The following is a 17,569-nucleotide window of genomic DNA, read 5'->3' on the forward strand; positions in this document are numbered from 1 at the left end:
TCATAGCAGTCGCAGTGCGCATGAACCAACCAAATGAAGTATACTTTGAAAAGGCTAGCATTCGACTGTACGCAGACACTAAGTGTTCTCGTCAAAACCAAAATACACTTTGGGATTTAACCCTAACATCCAAAATCATACTGATATAAATCAACTAATAAGACAATAAATAAATAATGTATGATATATCAATAATAAGTATGAGTGCTTTTGTAAGCTGGTGAAAACATATAGCATGACTTACGCCTTCAGCTTCATAGAAAAATCACCCAGGCCGTATCACAGCAGAAAAATGAGTCATCCGCAAATGCACCCATGTATGTGCTCTTCCTTACATGGTCTGTTGTCATGCACTGCTTCTCTTTCCATTTCTTTTATGGGAAGGAAGCATATTTTATAAAAGATGAGTCAACTGTACATCTGCTCTCATTTCTGCTTCTGATCATAAACCACGAGCAAGGTCCTACTCTGCATGTGGCTCTTATCAGGCCACTGTCACCTGTTGACTCCAGTTCTCTAGAGTGATCTGAGAGGGATCATTGTCAATAGCAGCCATTTGCAGAGAGGGTCCATTTGAGAGAGAAGAAAACATGTTGTTTTTCTTAAATTGTTCCAGTGTTTTCACTTGCATCGGCCTATGTTTTTAGCAGATAATGTCATGTTAAACATATAAAAAAGAAAATATAAAAAAAAAGCCAAATAAAAAAAATGCGTCTCCGTAGTGGCGACACTTTATAGAGTCGCGATGACTGTCTTTCGACAATACCTCACCCAGTGGGTAGATGACATGATGAGGTGGTCTGAGGTTACGCTGATATCATTAACTACTTGTGCAGTTAGTTGTAATGATAGCCAACAACTGCAAAAGTTTAGCCTGAACTCATTTTACTCCAACTAACACTGAAAATGGTTGTTGGATCACTTGTTTGCTATTTTTTACATGCTTCTTATGGAGACTGGAAACAGAATACAGTCCAGCAGCAATCAGAGTCATCATGGCGCTGCCCAGTGGTTAGTCAGTAAAACTGCTGATAAGGGGCCGTTCACACCACACATGTATTTGCGCCAAAAAAATCAAAACGAGGGGGCCTGGGCAGCTAAGCGAGTAAAGACGCTGACTGCCGTCCCTGGAGTTGCGAGTTTGAATCCTGGGCGTGCTGAGTGACTCCAGCCAGGTCTCCTAAGCAACCAAATTGGCCCGGTTGCTAGGGAGGGTAGAGTCACATAGGGTAACCTCATCGTGGTCGCTATAATGTGGTTCTCGCTCTCAGTGGGGCACGTGGTGAGATGTGCGTGGATGCCGCGGAGAATAGCGTGAAGTCTCCACACGCGTTATGTCTACGTGGTAACGCGCTCAACAAGCCACGTGATAAGATGCGTGGATTGACAGTCTCAGATGCGGAGGCAATCCGCCACCTGGATTGAGCCAAGTCACTACATCACTACGCCACCACGAGGACTTAGAGCACATTGGGAATTGGGCATTCCAAATAGAAAATGAAATATATATATATATATATATATATATATATATATATATATATATATATATATATATATATATATATATATAACTGAACATAGGTGTCTCGAGAAGCGATCGAGTGTTCTTTGTACACAGTGTCTAAAAATGTGGCGCTCCTGCGCAAACGCTGAGAAACAGCGAAATGTGGAAAAACGTCCATCTAGCGCATGTTTGCATACGGAAACAATTGAAAAACAGAGCAGACAGGTGCTAAAAAAGGATTTCGGTGTGAAAGGCCCCTTATCCAAAGTTTTCCTGACCAACCACTGGACGCGCCATGATGATTATGTTTGCCGCTGTTTTCAGGTTCTTTTCTCCATAAGAAGCAATGCAATAAAAATACTATCGAAACGAGCAATCCAGACGGAGAACAACAACCATTTTAAGTGTGAGTAAAAAAAAAAATAATAATAAAAAAAAAAAATTGTAAAACAAAAGCTATTTCCAGTGTAAACATGCTCTAGAATGGACGTAATTGACCGCTGCGCCACGTCTCGCCGTTTTTTTAGCGTCTCGCGCAGGATCTCCGTGTTTTTTAGACGCTGTGTCAAGTTAAAAACATCCTCAACTGCTAAATACGCGTCCCGAGACACCTGCATTGTGGTCGTTTAGCTTTATTTTCTAAGTGAACGGCCCCTTATTAGTGCCCTACTGTAGGCTGCTGCCCAGCACGAGGAGGTCTCGCGCTGCTGGTATGATAACAGCTTTTCCAAAACTTATTTTTTGCAGGAATTGATTAATAATAATAATAATAATAAAAATAAAAATAATGCGCGTTAACATCTTGCATTCACAGTAATCTCTCCACCAGCCTCTAAAAGAAACCGAGTAGCAGTCCCTCAGAAGGGAGACTTTTTTTTCTTTTGAGAATAGCGTGTCGCTCAGACTCATACTGTACATGCATTGAGGAGCCACAAACACTCCATATCTGTCCACGCGCAGCTGGAGTGACATTTTGGTTACATTTGTTGACTTTAGACTCTTCGGCTTTCACTTTTTAAAGTTTGAGACCGCAGTTTCAGTAGTTGAAAAGATGTAATTTGTTATGTGAATTTTAATGTATTTGAATCTAAGAAAGCAGCACAGCTGAATTACATTTAATTCATGTATTTTTATTTTATTTGTGTTCCCTTTTCATGCGGCAAATGACAGCGCGGCGCAGCCATAGATAAGCGCTCTGTACTTTTAAATACACTGGGGGATTGTACTGTGTACTGTACCCGAGGTGGAAATCTGGATTAACAGATGAACTGCAATGGCTAACTAACGCGTTCCTCTTTGGGACTATACTGCGTGTGCGACGGATTTACAGTGTCTGGTCCATCAGAAAACTCCCGATATGAAGATGGTAGTGTGTGGATGCTGCGCGGCGTCCTGGAAGAGATGTGTAGTTGTGTGTCTCAGATTTCTGTTCCTTCTTCCCGCAGGTCTACCTGTCCGCAGTCAAGGACAATCCCAGTCTGATAACAAACAGATGGACAATATCACCGTCAGACAAGGAGAGACGGTCTTCCTCAGGTAAGCGGTTATGGTTTTGCGCATCTGCGTTGTCAACTATTTTGACATGCATGAATTGGAAACGTGACGTTTGTCACCTGATTTTTATCCATTTACCTGTATATGCCATTTGTGACCAGACAAGTTTGTAGGCTTTTGATGTAGTCACTTGATTTAGGGTAGAGGTAAAAAAAAAAAAAAAAAAAAAAAAAAAAAAAAAATATATATATATATATATATATATATATATATATATATATATATATATATATATATATATATATATATATATATATGTGTATGTATGCTTGCCTAATTAATTTGTTTTAAAATGAAAACAAAGTTGAAATGCTGTTGTTTTTTATATAATGCTGGCTTTGAGCACATAGTGTAACAGATTTGAGAAAATGTTAATCAACTTCTGAAGTGGCCAAGAGTCAGGTTGATGAAACACAGTTTGGCATTTCACAAGTATGATAAAGTTGGCTATCATCACGCATCCTATCAAATATTGTTTTCTGTTGTAGTGTGCTAATTTATCTTCGTTTAGGTCCAATATTTCTTGCTGTAAGTATTCTGCACTGTTTTTGTTCCAAAAACCACACAAGAAGAGTAGATTGAACTTGAATTTAAATTAACCTGATTTTTTTATTTAATTTTTTTATGGGTGGTTACTAAGTCCCCAGAAGTCCCCATAATCTGACAAAACCTCCCTTTGGGACCATCATTATTTGGCAAAAATATTTACAAATAATTTTTTTTTTTTTTTTTTTTTTTTTTAATGCAGTGTAGTCTGTACTAATTAGAATTAGTTTTATCTAAAAACAATAGAAGTGTTTATTTAGATAGCCAAGTAAATGTGTGAGTGTTTGTGTGGCAAAGTTACAAACAAATGTTCAGGGTCTTCTTTGCATGTGAGCTAGCAACCTTTAGGATATTATCATGACTCATAGTATTACACCTACTTTAATAAAGCTTAACCTGTATGCAAAGATAGCAAAACATACTAGTGAAGGAGACCACACACAGTATCTGGGTGATTTCATTGATGATAAAATCTTATAAAATGTAGCTACCCATTTTCTAAATGTGAACTCTTCTTATAAAGTAAAATCAAAGGCCTTTTCTATTCAGTGGTAAAGTTACAAAATTGATGGAATGCACTTTGATGGAGAAAGTTTATTTAGATTGTTGATTACCAGATGAAAGCTGTGATTTATTTATTTATTATTATTATTATTATTATTATTATTATTATTATTTTTTTTTACAAGCAGTGTCTTGTTGCTTTTCAGTGAAAGTTAGGCTGTTTAGCTATGAAGAGAGAAAAGATGTTATCATAGTCACATGAGATGAAACAGCCAGTCAGGGGATACAAAGGCATGGATCTTTGAAAAACAGTGATAATATGTTGGTAGAATGTAGAAATTTTGATAACACTTAACAATAAGATTGTTTTTTTTTAACATTAGTATATGCATATCATGAAATAACAATGAGCAGTGCTTTTATAGCATTAATTAGTCTTGGCTGATGTTCATTTATAAAGATACAATGCAAGTGAAAGGTGGCCAGAACTTTGAAGGTCCAAAAAGCATATAAAGGCAGTATAAAAGTAATCAATAAGACTCCAGTGGTTAATCTATATCTTTAGAAGTGATAAGATAGGTGTGGGTGAGAAACAGATAAATGTTTAAGTCATTTTTTAATATAAATTCTCCTCCTTGCCCAGCAGGTGGCGATATGCACAAATAATTTGATTTGCCAAAAACAACAAAAGAAGAATGTGAACTTGAAAGTGAAAGTGGAGATTTATAGGGAATAAAGGAGTTAAATATTGTATGACTTCAAAGTTCTGGCCACCATTCACTTGTATTGTGTTGACCTACAGAGCAGAGATATTCTTCTAAAAATCTTTGTTTGTGCTCTGCAGAAGAAAGAAAGTCATACACATCTGGGATGTCATGAGGATGAGTAAATGATGAGAGAGTTTTCATTTTTGGGCTATTCCTTTGACATAAACCAAGATTAATCAGTGTTTTCAAAGTATTGTTTATAGTTTATTTAAACCAATGTAGTTAACTAATGTTAATGAATACAACCTCAATATAAAGTCTTACCGAAATTTCTAATGTGACAACATATCCTTCACCCATGTTATTACAATTACTATGCCCCTGAGCCAACAATGTAATTGGTCCATACATGGACTTTTCAATTAATTATTTTTGTTAGCTTTAAAAAGTAGATGTGGAAAGATGATCAGTATTGCCCTACATAAAACACGAGTTTGACACAATATACCTGTTAATGCTATTCTATAACATTCAAAAGGTGACTGTCAAAAGACCCTGCCAGCTGAGTAGTCCACATACTGTATATGAGTGTTAAATGAAACCTCTCCACATATAAATTGGCTTGTTTTAATTTTTGCCAAATGTATACTCATCCAGTGAGATTTTGAAGCCGTTTCACTGATGCATTACCACTCGTTATGACAGCCGCACAGTTTACAGTTATGGGAGTCATCGTATCAGCTGCCCAAGGTGAAGTTTTCAGTCCCATTTTCCCCTTAGGTGAACATTAACAAACAACTAGCTCTGGCAGGTCCACTTACACTTCGTCCAAAATATAACAAGGCTTTTACATTAAAAATAAGATTCACTGCACAAGTCCTCAACAGCGTGGGCTAATTTAATGCTCTCTTATAGAATTATGGGACAAAAATGTAGGGTTGTTTGAGGGCAGTGAGTGGGTGTTCAAGTGTTTGTACTGTCTGGAGAGGATTATAGTATAAGCTGTTTTTTTAGTTGGAAGTCCAAGAGGAGTTCAAGTTTAAAAGGTGATATTGATGAGCTACAGAAATACATAGAAACACAAGTAAACACTTAAAATGAACATCCACTCATTAACAAACCATGCAAATGAAATGTTAATGGGCCACTGCTGATTTCTTTCCTTTGGAAGTCGGCGCAGAACATATCACAAAGAGCTTTTTAAATAGCCAATAGCTTTTTGTTGACGTCAGAGCCATCAACATGATTTGCAACATGCTATCACGAGTCAAAGGCAAGTGCAATTAGGGGGAAGGATATTCTCATTCTAGTGACAATTTGATTGAACAAAATGAATGAGTGCAGTGTGAGTCGTCAATATTTTTGGTCCATATTCCTGGAAGAGGTAGAATGTACATTTTAATTGCGTATATCTACTAAAAGTTACATTTGTCACCGTCTAGCAGTATACTAGCATATTGATGGCCACTTCCACACTAATATGTTTTCATTTGAAAATGCATTAATTTTGCTACATTTATGCATCTCATCCACAGTAGAACATGATTTCCTCCACCAAAAATGGAGACTATCGAAAACACTCTCCATAACCGCTTTTGACATTAGGCAACTGAAAATGGAGTTTTCAAACTTAAGCGGATTTGTGTGGCCTAAAGCCCAAAGTATACTTCAGTCAGACACAGACGCTCAAACTTCGTCATCAGCTAACTGCTTGAGCACTGAACGCGCGCAGCTAAATTTTTCTAACCACGAGTCTTTGAACGTGCTGAATGCGTGTGGGCCTGGAATTATTTGCACTAATTAGTGGGCTCACATTTGAGCCATGCTGTCAAGAATTGCTAAAGAAGATAAAATCACCGCTTAATAATAGGAGACGAAGGTGAAAACAACAACATTGGATGTGCATGTCAAGAGTGCGTATGTTAGGAGGTCAGGAGATACCTGCATTTGTATAACTCGAGTCTGAGGAATATAAAGACTCCTTTATGTGTCTAAATTCCTGAAGAGAAATAGTCCAGTATCTCATATCAGTCGTAGCGCACATGCGCCAACTGCCTGTGAATGCGCGCACAGCCATATGAAATATACTTTGAAAGGCTTGCGTTCGACTGTACGCAGACGCTAAGCATTCACGTCAAAACCAAGGTATACTTTGGACTTAAGTCTGGCAGAAATTTCAGAACTGCTAAAAAAATGTGTTTATGTGATCCATTTAAAATAATTAATCTATTCCAAATCCGAAGCTAAATTCCACTGAAAAGGGGCATTTATCTGCGACATGCTTGCCTTGCATTATGATCATTGTACATTAAATATAGAACATGACACACATTCACTGAATCAACGTTAGCGAATATTTAACAGGCATATTTATCGAAAACAATTGAATGAATAGTGCAGGACCAATAGAGCAACCCAGCCTGTTCTAAATGGAGTTCACCACGTAAAAGTTACTTAACATATTAAAACAGTCAGGACATTGTTGAAAACAGGTAGACTAAGCCAAATCTACAAGAGAAAAAAAATGCACTGAAAAGTTGCGCGTATTTCACGACGTGCAGTCGTGCATTAGCCATTGATCTAATATGACAGCTGTTCGGTAAAGAATGTTAACCAATAACAGTTATAATGTAAAAATAAATAAATAAAAAAAAATTAGCCTTAGCATAGAAAAAATAGGCCTGTGATGTAGCCTACAATAAACTAATGTATTCTAAACATGACGTGCACACAGAATAAAATATAGTTTAACCCATTAAGCAGTCGGCACCTCGTTGAAAATAAACAGTCATTTTGAGCAAAATTAACACGTCGACATGGTCATGTGAAAGACGGGACTTGACTCACCTGAGGCGGCTATCCTGAGCTTGAAAAAGCCTGCACAGAGGAACAATAAATTTACAAGCATGCACAGATGTAAAGAAGACTCAAATGTGAAAACATCATAGGGAATTTCAAACATTTGGAAAGCCGATTCCCGCACCACCGAAGTGATTTCATAACTACTTTGCTGAGTCTGCTTGTCTAGCGAGAGGACATTTTCCTGCGCGAACCGCGAGTGAGAGAGGGAAGAAGCATGTGCAGCCTGTGGTGAAATGAAACTTTATATCTGCTCCAGATGTCCTCTTTTTAAAATAATATTTGTATTATTAATTATATTTAAATTATGTAACTTTAATATTACAGTAATTTAAGCTCAGCCTCTGTAAAAACATAAATCCAAATGTAAATATGTAAAAATGATGATCAGTTTAATGGGGGGAAATATGAACCGACTAGTAATTCCAGTATCGACTAGCAGCATCAGAACCATTTAGTCGACTAGTCTTGCACATCCCTAATCTAAATAGGCCTGTTTTCCCTTGAGTTTCATGATTGCCATGTTTGGAGAGGGACCAGGAAAGTGATAACTTTTCTGACAAATGCCTGTTTTGTTTGTTGCAAACATAAATCAACTGTATCCTATGAAGAAAACAAATATCAAGGGTATACTGTGTCAGTGAAACAAACAATCCCAACACATTACTTGTGCAAACTGTCAAACTTAATGAATTTTGAACACTGCGATTACCGTTCAAAGGCAACCTTTTCTCACATTGCTGTTTTAAAGCTGTGAAAATACTTCTAAAACTCCTTCCTTGAGTAAGATGACAAAGGTTTATATTAACAAAGTATGCTTGGGGGCCTGGGTAGCTCAGTGGTAAAATATGCTGCCTACCACCCCTGGAGTTCGCTAGTTCGAATCCCAGGGCGTGCTGAGTGACTCCAGCCAGGTCTCCTAAGCAACCAAATTGGCCCGGTTGCTAGGGAGGGTAGAGTCACATGGGGTACTCTTGTGGTCGCTATAATGTGGTTTGTTCTCAGTGGGGCGCGTGGTGAATTGAGCGTGGTTGCCGCGGTGGATGGCGTGATGCGCTATGTCTCCGTGGCAACGTGCTCAACAAGCCACATGATAAGATGCGCGGGTTGCCTGTCTCAGACGCGGAGGCAACTGGGATTTGTCCTCCGCCACCCAGACTGAGGCGAATCACTATGCGACCACGAGGACTTAGAGCGCATTGGGAATTGGGCATTCCAAATTGGGAGAAAAAGGGGACCCCCCCCCCCCCCCAAAAAAAAAACAAAAAAACAAAACAAAGTATGCTTAAAGTAGTTCACCCCAAAATTTAAAATTAAAATCATTAATTACTCACCCTTTCTGTATGCTGTTTCAAAGCCGAATTACTTTCTTTATTCTTGGAATACAAAAGGTAAAAATGTGAAAATATCCTGGCCACTTTTTTTCCATATTATGTAAGTGGACGAGGACTGGGGCTGTCAAGCTCCAAAAAATAAGGTCATACAGGTTTGAAACAATGTACAGGTGAGGAAACTATGGCAGATTTTTTTACATTTGTGGGAACTGTTCCTTTAATTATTCTTGGACTGGGGTGATTTAGTGTAGTTACATGGGTCCACGTTTTAAAACTACAAAGAGTGTATTGGATGGATGCAGCACTCACTTATCATGTGTTGTGGCTGAAAGGGCTATGATTTATTGGCATGCTACTTGTATAGCTTGTTAATACCACAGAGAGCTGGTGGTACACTTGCCTTGTGCTGCTTTTTGAGGCTCAGAGCAGCCAATTTCCTCTATCTTCTAGCATTCTGACACAGAACAAAAATGTCTCAGAGATTTACCTCAATGTTTTACCTGCTGTGAAAACAGCACAAAAAACATTCATTCCACCATTTCATGGCTGTTGCCAGAGAATACTGCATCCACGATTGTGGGATGGGACTTAACCGATTCTTCCCTTTACATGATAAAATCTTCCAGCCCCTTGCCCACCTCTCGTTGACACCTGATATATCTGCTGTTGTTATCACCAGCCTTCAAATGCTGGTGGAGAGGAGCAAATCCCTGCAATTTCCAAAGAGTCCACCAGGATTAACCTGCATAACACTGCAATATTCTCTTTCTCTCTGAGAAAATATTGTGTGTGTATATCTTTATTTAGACACCCCATTAAATCAAAATTGGAGTTTAGTGGCTTTTAGTCAGTTAGTCTTGAGTGTACTCCGAAAACGAACTATTAGCAAATAAATGTTTTTTATTTTTTTGTGAATAAAATTGTACTTGGTTTCACATTACACAAACAAACATACAACGATTCTATGGATACCACAGTAAAATAATAATAAAAAAATAAAATAAAAAATAATATGATAAAGCAAATATGCATTTAAAAAGCCTCTTCTGTGAAAACAGACTATTGAGGACTCATCTTCGAAGGGCACTATCAACATAGTCTTATGACAACTCGTAATAATTTGCACAAGATAGCAAAATTGGTAAGATATCGTACAACTTGCCTCATTCAGAAAGGTATGACATTTATTCCCATTGAGATCAACCAACTGACAAACAGAATTTCAGGCATCAAATAGCTAGCCTCATATCCAACACTTTATATTAAGGAAGGAAATGTCTGTGAACAAATTTGGTTACTTTATATTTATTTCTGCAATAAAAATGACAGATGTAAACTGTAATATGCTTCTCTCGTCTCGTTCCAAACCCCAGTGTTTTCTTTTCTTCTGTTGTACACAAAATATATTTTCCTATTAAAATCATGGTTTGATTTGGGGTTTGGCTAAGGAGTTAGACTTTATGGTTATCGTAGAAAAACGTATAAAAAATGGTAAGAACACTTGTTCAAAAAACTGATGTGTTTTTATTTATTTATTTATTTTATTTTTTTGTGATACATAAAAGCTAACATTTTCTATTAAAATAATGGTTAAGTTTAGGGTTTTGCTAAGGGGTTAGATTTTTAACTAATTCATATTATTCTATTAGTTGAGTTTTTTGTTTTTTAAAAGCTTATATTCCATCACTTCATTGTCAGTGTAACAGTAAACCACCATCAGAATGTTATCGTCTCAAGGCTGCTTCTCAGATCCTAAATAAAGGCACTAATATACTGTTTTTTATCGACAGAATTGTAAAATTGTATCTGTCATGAAAAGGTCTTTCCACTCATCAGCTTAACTTCCCTTACTGCCATTACTTTTCCCACAAATCTTAGCAATGATATCTCGTGCTCACATATCCTGATTCTTGCATAAACCTTAAAGTTCTCATCCTGTATTAACAGAACCTTATTGAATCAGATACTGAGAAAATTTTCTGCAGAGAAAGAAAAGAGAATAAACGCTAGAGGTTTGAATAGACTGCTGCTTTGGAGAAAAAATAAGCGCCTTGCTGATAAGATTGAGAGGGTGCTAATTTGATTTCACAGCCAGCTGCTCAACATTATCTGTCTAATTCCACTTTCCTATACCTTACATCAACATTCTCTTGTCTCTCATTAAAGTCTAATAATTTGAGCCACCATCACAGGGCCAGACAGGAGCATGGGGTGCTGTCACAATGAATGACCATCCAGACAATGCAGCGACCCAGGATTAATCACTATTTTGATATTTCCGAATTAATTTGCATTGCTAGAATGGAGCCGCACTTCAATCTGATTTATGTTTAGTTGAAAGAAGTTTGCATCATGTTGCCAAGTCCACTTGTTGTAAGCGACTTTGAGCATATTTTTTTTTTTTTTTTAGATTGTTGCTTATAAATGTGGGAAGTTGGGGGTTACTGTTTTTCTGGGCTGATTTCCAGAATGCAGTCATATTTTATAAATAGTTTCACCACCATAGCACAATGTTACCATCCACTAATCGCAGCACTAATGTCATTTTTTAATCACTGTAGTTTGTTTCTGCTTGTGCCCTGTGTTTTTGCCTACTCCAGCCCTTCCCCTACCCCAAGGATGACTTTCATGTGTGTGTGTGTTTGTGTGTGTGTGCCCCACTCTTGAGGTCAAGAATACATAAACATTGGAGTCATATTGTTTGATAAGGCAAGTCACTTATTTTCGACTGGTTTTGCCAGGTTTCTCTTGCGAGATCTGGCAACCTGTCTGCATCGACCACAGTAAAGGGGATGAAAGAATAGACACAGCTGTTACAGAGTGTATTAGCAACAGCTGTTTGTCAGTTATTCCAGTTTGAGCTGCCATCTGGGCATAATGACATTGTGGCAGCTTTATGGCCTGACCACACACCAAATGGGCTAACACCTTGATGTCTTACAGGCCATTTCCTCCTCGCCAAAGTCATTAACCCCTGAGAGGATAATGAGACAAAAACAAGTCAAAAACAGAAGACGACAATGCAGATGTAATCACACTTTGCTACAGTTTTCCTAATATTTTTATTTGGAGCCTAAAATCGCGAAGTGTCTGGAACATCTCAATCGTCGCCTTTTGCTCTGGAATTTCCTCTATAAATGTGTCCCAGTTGATTCATGTTCTGTTCCTCACCATAAAAGAAGTATTGTCATTTTTGGAGAAATTGCATGTTTGAGAGCAGAGATGGGCCACTTGTGCAGTCGAAATGTGACGCATGTCAAATTACACAAACCCCATATTACAAACTCTGGCAAAGAAATGATATATTCCATTTGCTCGGTCAGAGCCTTATTGTTTGAAACACATTTGCTCAGGACTAAGCTTACCCTACATGTATTTAAAGCTTTTTGTTGGTAAAAAATAAATTCTTGACCTTCCCTGTTGATTGAAAGAAGAAAGTGGTTTTGAATGGTGAATGTTTAAAAGCATGCATCAATTGTCTGTCCGAGAATAATTAGATGTTGCCATTGAACTGAAATTCTAGTCCAATTTGTGTTTGTTTAATGTTGATGTTTGAAAAGTAGAATTCTCTGTGGGAGGATTTTTTTATTTTGTCTTAAAGAGCACCTATTATGGTTTTTCAAATATTACCTTTCATGTAGTGTGTTATATAGCTGTTTGTGAATGTAAAAAAGTCTGCAAAGTTTCAAAAATCAATGTGCACGAAATATGGAGTTATTGACACCCAAAAGAAAGAACCGATTCTGAACACCTGAAACAAGTCGTTAGTAATTCTAGATTTACTTCCTGTACTAACCTACGTAATTTGGCAACAAAAAACCCACCTCTGGTCTGTTTACATGTACAGCCAGTGCAGGCTGTTAGCCTGTTAGCTGTTAGCCTCTGCTAACTGGCTAACTCACGTTATTGTCAAACTACATATAAACTTACCACAGAGAAACGTCCTGTTCTCATCGTGCTTGCGATGGTGGTTCGGGTTGATCTTCCGATGTATCACTATTGGACTCGGGCACAAATTGGTAAGGTAAAACAGACATTTTTTCAGATGGAGCTGAAACTCGGATTTCGTAGTGGGCGTTTCCTTTCCGACACGCGCTGTAAGCGGTAGACCAATCACAACAGACTGGGACATCTGACCAATCAGAGCAAAGTAGGCTCTCTGAAAGGAGGAGTTTAGAAAAAATCCTTTAGAACGGATCATTGAACGAGTCGTTTAAGACACTGGGAAAAAAAGGTAATGCTGCAATTTAAATTATGAGCAAAATAAAGTGTTTTTTGACCTTGGATGCATGTAAATCTATTGTATGAAACCTTTAAAACAAAATAAGGCACGTTTAAAAAACATAATAGGTGCATTTTCAAATAATTTTGACTTGCCCCTCCTTTTCTTTAAAAAAAGGCACTTATAATGGAAGTGAATGGGGCCAATTGGTAAGCATGAAAATAGTCAATGTTACAAAAGTATAGCCACAAGACATAAACAATATGCGTGCTAACATGATTTTAGTGTGATAAAATTGCTTAATAACCTTTTCTGTGTAAAGTTATAGCCAATTTTAAAACTGTGTTTCCATGATGATGTAATGTCAACAAACCCTGAAATCCAAAAATGACTGTAAAAATTTGGATTTAAATAACTTTACAGCTTTAGAGTTTTAACAGAAGAATTAAATTAATGTAAGTACTTTTATAAAATTATAAGCCTTTAAACCCTCCAAAAATTGTCCCCATTCACTTCCATTGTGAGTACTTCACCGTAACTCGTTTTTTTTTTGTTTTTTTTTTTAAGAAAAAGAGTGACAAGCCAAAATTATTTTTTGTGGTAATCATCATTTCATCAATCATCATATATATATATATATATATATATATATAATTTCACTTACAGCAACTTAAAACTCTTGTTTTAGCACAGTGTTTGATTGACAGGTGAGGGGTGGTGCTTCACTGCTGTCTGGAAGGCATTCATGACAGATTAGCATTTACACCTGAAATGTGATGTGGTCGCATGCGTTTTTGACTACCACTGCATGTGGTTTTTGTGATCCGATCACAAAACTTTAACACCTGTATTTAACGCTGACCACCTGCATTCGGATCACCCGAAAGCATCTTAATACCAGGTGTAAATGTGGTCATAAAAGTATGTTTCAAAGCCAAAATATCACCAAATTATAGGAATGAACATTCACTCTTGCTCAATAATTAATCTCTGGGCATCTATTTCATAATTACAAAATCATTGTTTTAACAGAAACAATACAAAAAAACATAATCTCCTTTGATGGCAATTTCTTTTGTACAAAAAAAGCAATTTGTACAAATTCAAATCACAAGCTATACCACAGAAATACAGACCCCCAAACAACTCAACAGACAGATAGGGAGAACACATTACCCATTAAAGGTTGCCAACACCTTCCATTCATTCTTAAAATTCATCCCCACAGCAAAACACTCTCCTCAGACTTGATATTTTGCCCACACAAACCTATTAGAAATTCCTGAATGCTGTTTGCAGTTTATTTTATCACCTGGGTCCAGCACGAAGCGGTTGATTCCTGCGGCTCCAGAGTCTGTGCTGGTGGGAGAGAGATGTAGGACTCAGCTTTTCGCCATGTCACAGTTTTTTTCTGACAGATTGTGTCAGTGCGGTAAGCAGTTCAGAGCTATCACAGGTGTATGGCTCATAGAGCATGTTGGCGCCTGTGGCGCAGTGTTACCTGCTTTGAAAACCTGGACCGCAGCCAAAGGCATTAGAGGTGAGAGACAGGTTTCTGTGCGTTTATTAGGTGCTTAAAGTCCCAAATTCCTCCACCACAGAGCAAGGTTAACAAAATTAAGAGTGTATGTATGCACTGCAAAAAATATCACTAAGACATACTTAAACATATGCGGTAGTTCACTCAAGAATTAAAATTTCATTATCATTAAATCAATGACACTTTTTCCAAACTCGTATGATTTTCTTTCGTCTGTGGAACCCCAAAGGTGAAGTTTAGCTGAATGTCACAGCTTCAAAATGACAAAAAAGCACCATAAAATGTATCATAAAAGTGCAGTTCTCAGTAACAAACAGATACACACATGGTAAGTGCCCAAACAGTGCTAATTTTCCTGCACTAAATGTTTGATTGCACACTGCATTTTATGTCACAACTGAGAGCAAGGAGAAGGGGAGTAAATTGCCTCTTTTAATTCTACAGCTCAGGGCAGAGTTCATTACCCCATTAAAGAGCAAGCATATGTTTTTTTCTGTCCAATGTTCCTATTGAACGCCCAATCGTTCACTCCCTTGTACTCGTCTATCACATGCATAATCAATGTTACGAATAGATACTGTATAGACCATCATCTTTTGCTTCTCTTCATTTGGTTGAATAAAAAGACTCCTGAGGCACCCGGATATTTTTAGCACTGGTGGGACTGGGTCTCTTGTGCAAGTGAAGCAATTTACAAGAAGAATTTCCATCTCTTTGTTTATTTCTCTCAGGGAAAGTCTGTCATTAAAGCAGGAAGATGTTTATGATCTGTCTGTTAAAATACATGCTATCTCACCCTTACTTACACTTTGCTTTTACATCAGTAGTGTTGAGGGAACGTCTCTGGATCAGGCAAAGTCTTTAAAAATGTTTACTGATACTGATGATGATTTTACTGAGGCATATTTTAGTGTTTTTGTTTGTTTGTTTGTTTGTTTGTTTTTTTCATTATTGAGCTTTTGGCCGCTTAAATATTGGACAGTAGGCAACCCTAAGCAACGAGGCAGCTTACTTGGTTTTGTGGTTTGAATAATTTTCAAAGCTTGAAATAGTATTGCATCATTGCTGTTATGAAGTAGATGGAGTAGTATGAACTGAGGTCTTTAGATGATCTTAGTTTATTTTTGTCTGCTCTTTAAATGTGCTTTAAAGACACATATTATAATGCTTGCAATTTGTTTTGAAAACAGAGCTGATACTGGAGCCTTGGCCTAGTGGTTAGTGCAGATGCTCTTTTAAAGGAATATTCCAGGTTCAATACAAGTTCAATCGACAGCAGTTGTGGCATAATGTTGATTGCCACAAAAAATGATTTCGACTCATCCCTCCTTTTCTTAAAAAAAAAAAAAAAAAAAAAAAAAGCAAAAATCTGGGTTACAGCGAGGCACTAATATAGTGGAAGTGAATGGGGCCAATTTTTGGAGGGCTTGAAGGCAGAAATGTGAAGCTTAGAATTTTATAAAAGCATATACATTAATTCTTCTTTCAAAACTCGTATATTATTTGAGTTGTAAAGTTGTTAACATTGCTGTTTTTGGGGGCCTGGGTAGCTCAGCGAGTAAAGACGCTGACTACCACACCTGGAGTTGTGAGTTCAAATCCAGGTTATGCTGAGTGACTCCAGCCAGGTCTCCTAAGCAGCCAAATTGGCCTGGTTGCTAGGGAGGGTAGAGTCACATGGGGTAATCTCCTCGTAGTCGCTATAATGTGGTTTTCGCTCTCGGTGGGGCACGTAGTGAGTTAACAAGCCACATGATAAGATGCGTGGATTGACGATCTCAGACGCAGAGGCAACTGAGATTCATCCTCCGCCACCCAGATTGAGGCGAGTCACTACGCCACCACGAGGATTTAGAGCGCATTGGGAAGTGGGCATTCCAAATTGGGCAGAAAAAGAAAAAAAAAACATGGTTGTTTTTACTGTCATTTTAGGGTTTGTTGACATTGCATCATCATGTCAGCAAAATTGTAAAAATGGCTTTAACTTTACACAGAAAAGGTTTGTAAGTGATTTTATCACTAAAATCATGTTAAAACACATATTTTTTAGGTCTTGTGGCTATACATTTGAAACAGTGAGTATTTTAACGTTTATGGATTGGCCCCCGTTTACTTCCAATGTAAGTGCCTCACTGTAACCCAGATTTTTGCTTTTTTTTAAAGAAAAGGAGAGGCAAATCAAAATAGATTTTTGTGGCAATCAATTTAATCCCACAAATGCTCTCGATTGAGATGAACTTGTATTGAACCCCGAATATTCCTTTAAATTGAGCTGTGGTGCCTATGTAAGTGACATGAGTTCGAATTCAGCCTAAGATGTTTCCCAAATCACATTCCACCTCTCTTTCCTCATCATTTTCTATCTACTCTCTACTGTTCTCTCAGTAAAACAAGTGGCAAGAGGCCAAACATAAAAGAATTATGTCTGTTAAGGAACAAGCGACTTTGTAATTCCTTGACATGCTTCTGAGCTACTATGATTAATTCTGAGTCACTGAACATTTAGAATGATAGACTATTGATTTTGTGTTGATGGCGAGATTCTGCATCAGTCTTTTTACCTTTCACAGTAGCGCGCAATTCTGATTTATTCACCCATCCATTGCTTTTAAAGTGAATTATGACAGCTGCTGTGACCTTCTTTAACTTTCAAGCCACTGCTATCTTTTGACAAGAGAGACAGGAGGAAAAAAAGACTTTGTGGCAGCGGGGGCGTGGTCAAGCATCTCTCCGGAGAGAGAGAAAGCGGTAAGGGTGCTTACACCTGAGCTAAATTATGTCTAACACCTGTCTCTA

At 37.6% G+C, this 17,569-nt stretch overlaps 1 protein-coding gene across 5 annotated transcripts in view; it reads left to right on the forward strand.

Annotated features, from left to right (window-relative positions):
- The window catches only part of LOC127433308 (neurotrimin-like), a 469,555-nt gene that overhangs the window by 314,734 nt on the left and 137,252 nt on the right, over positions 1-17,569 (forward strand). For 4 of the 5 annotated variants that reach the window (XM_051685085.1, XM_051685087.1, XM_051685090.1 and 1 more), the window contains exon 1: positions 2,412-3,043. In XM_051685085.1, coding sequence (XP_051541045.1) covers positions 2,865-3,043 — 179 coding nt within the window. In that variant the 5' untranslated portion in view covers positions 2,412-2,864. Of the gene's footprint in view, positions 1-2,411; positions 3,044-17,569 lie in introns of those variants that run through there. The other variant, XM_051685086.1, reaches the window with a different exon arrangement.

Source organism: Myxocyprinus asiaticus, chromosome 43 (assembly GCF_019703515.2).
Source record: "Myxocyprinus asiaticus isolate MX2 ecotype Aquarium Trade chromosome 43, UBuf_Myxa_2, whole genome shotgun sequence".
NCBI lineage: Eukaryota > Metazoa > Chordata > Actinopteri > Cypriniformes > Catostomidae > Myxocyprinus > Myxocyprinus asiaticus.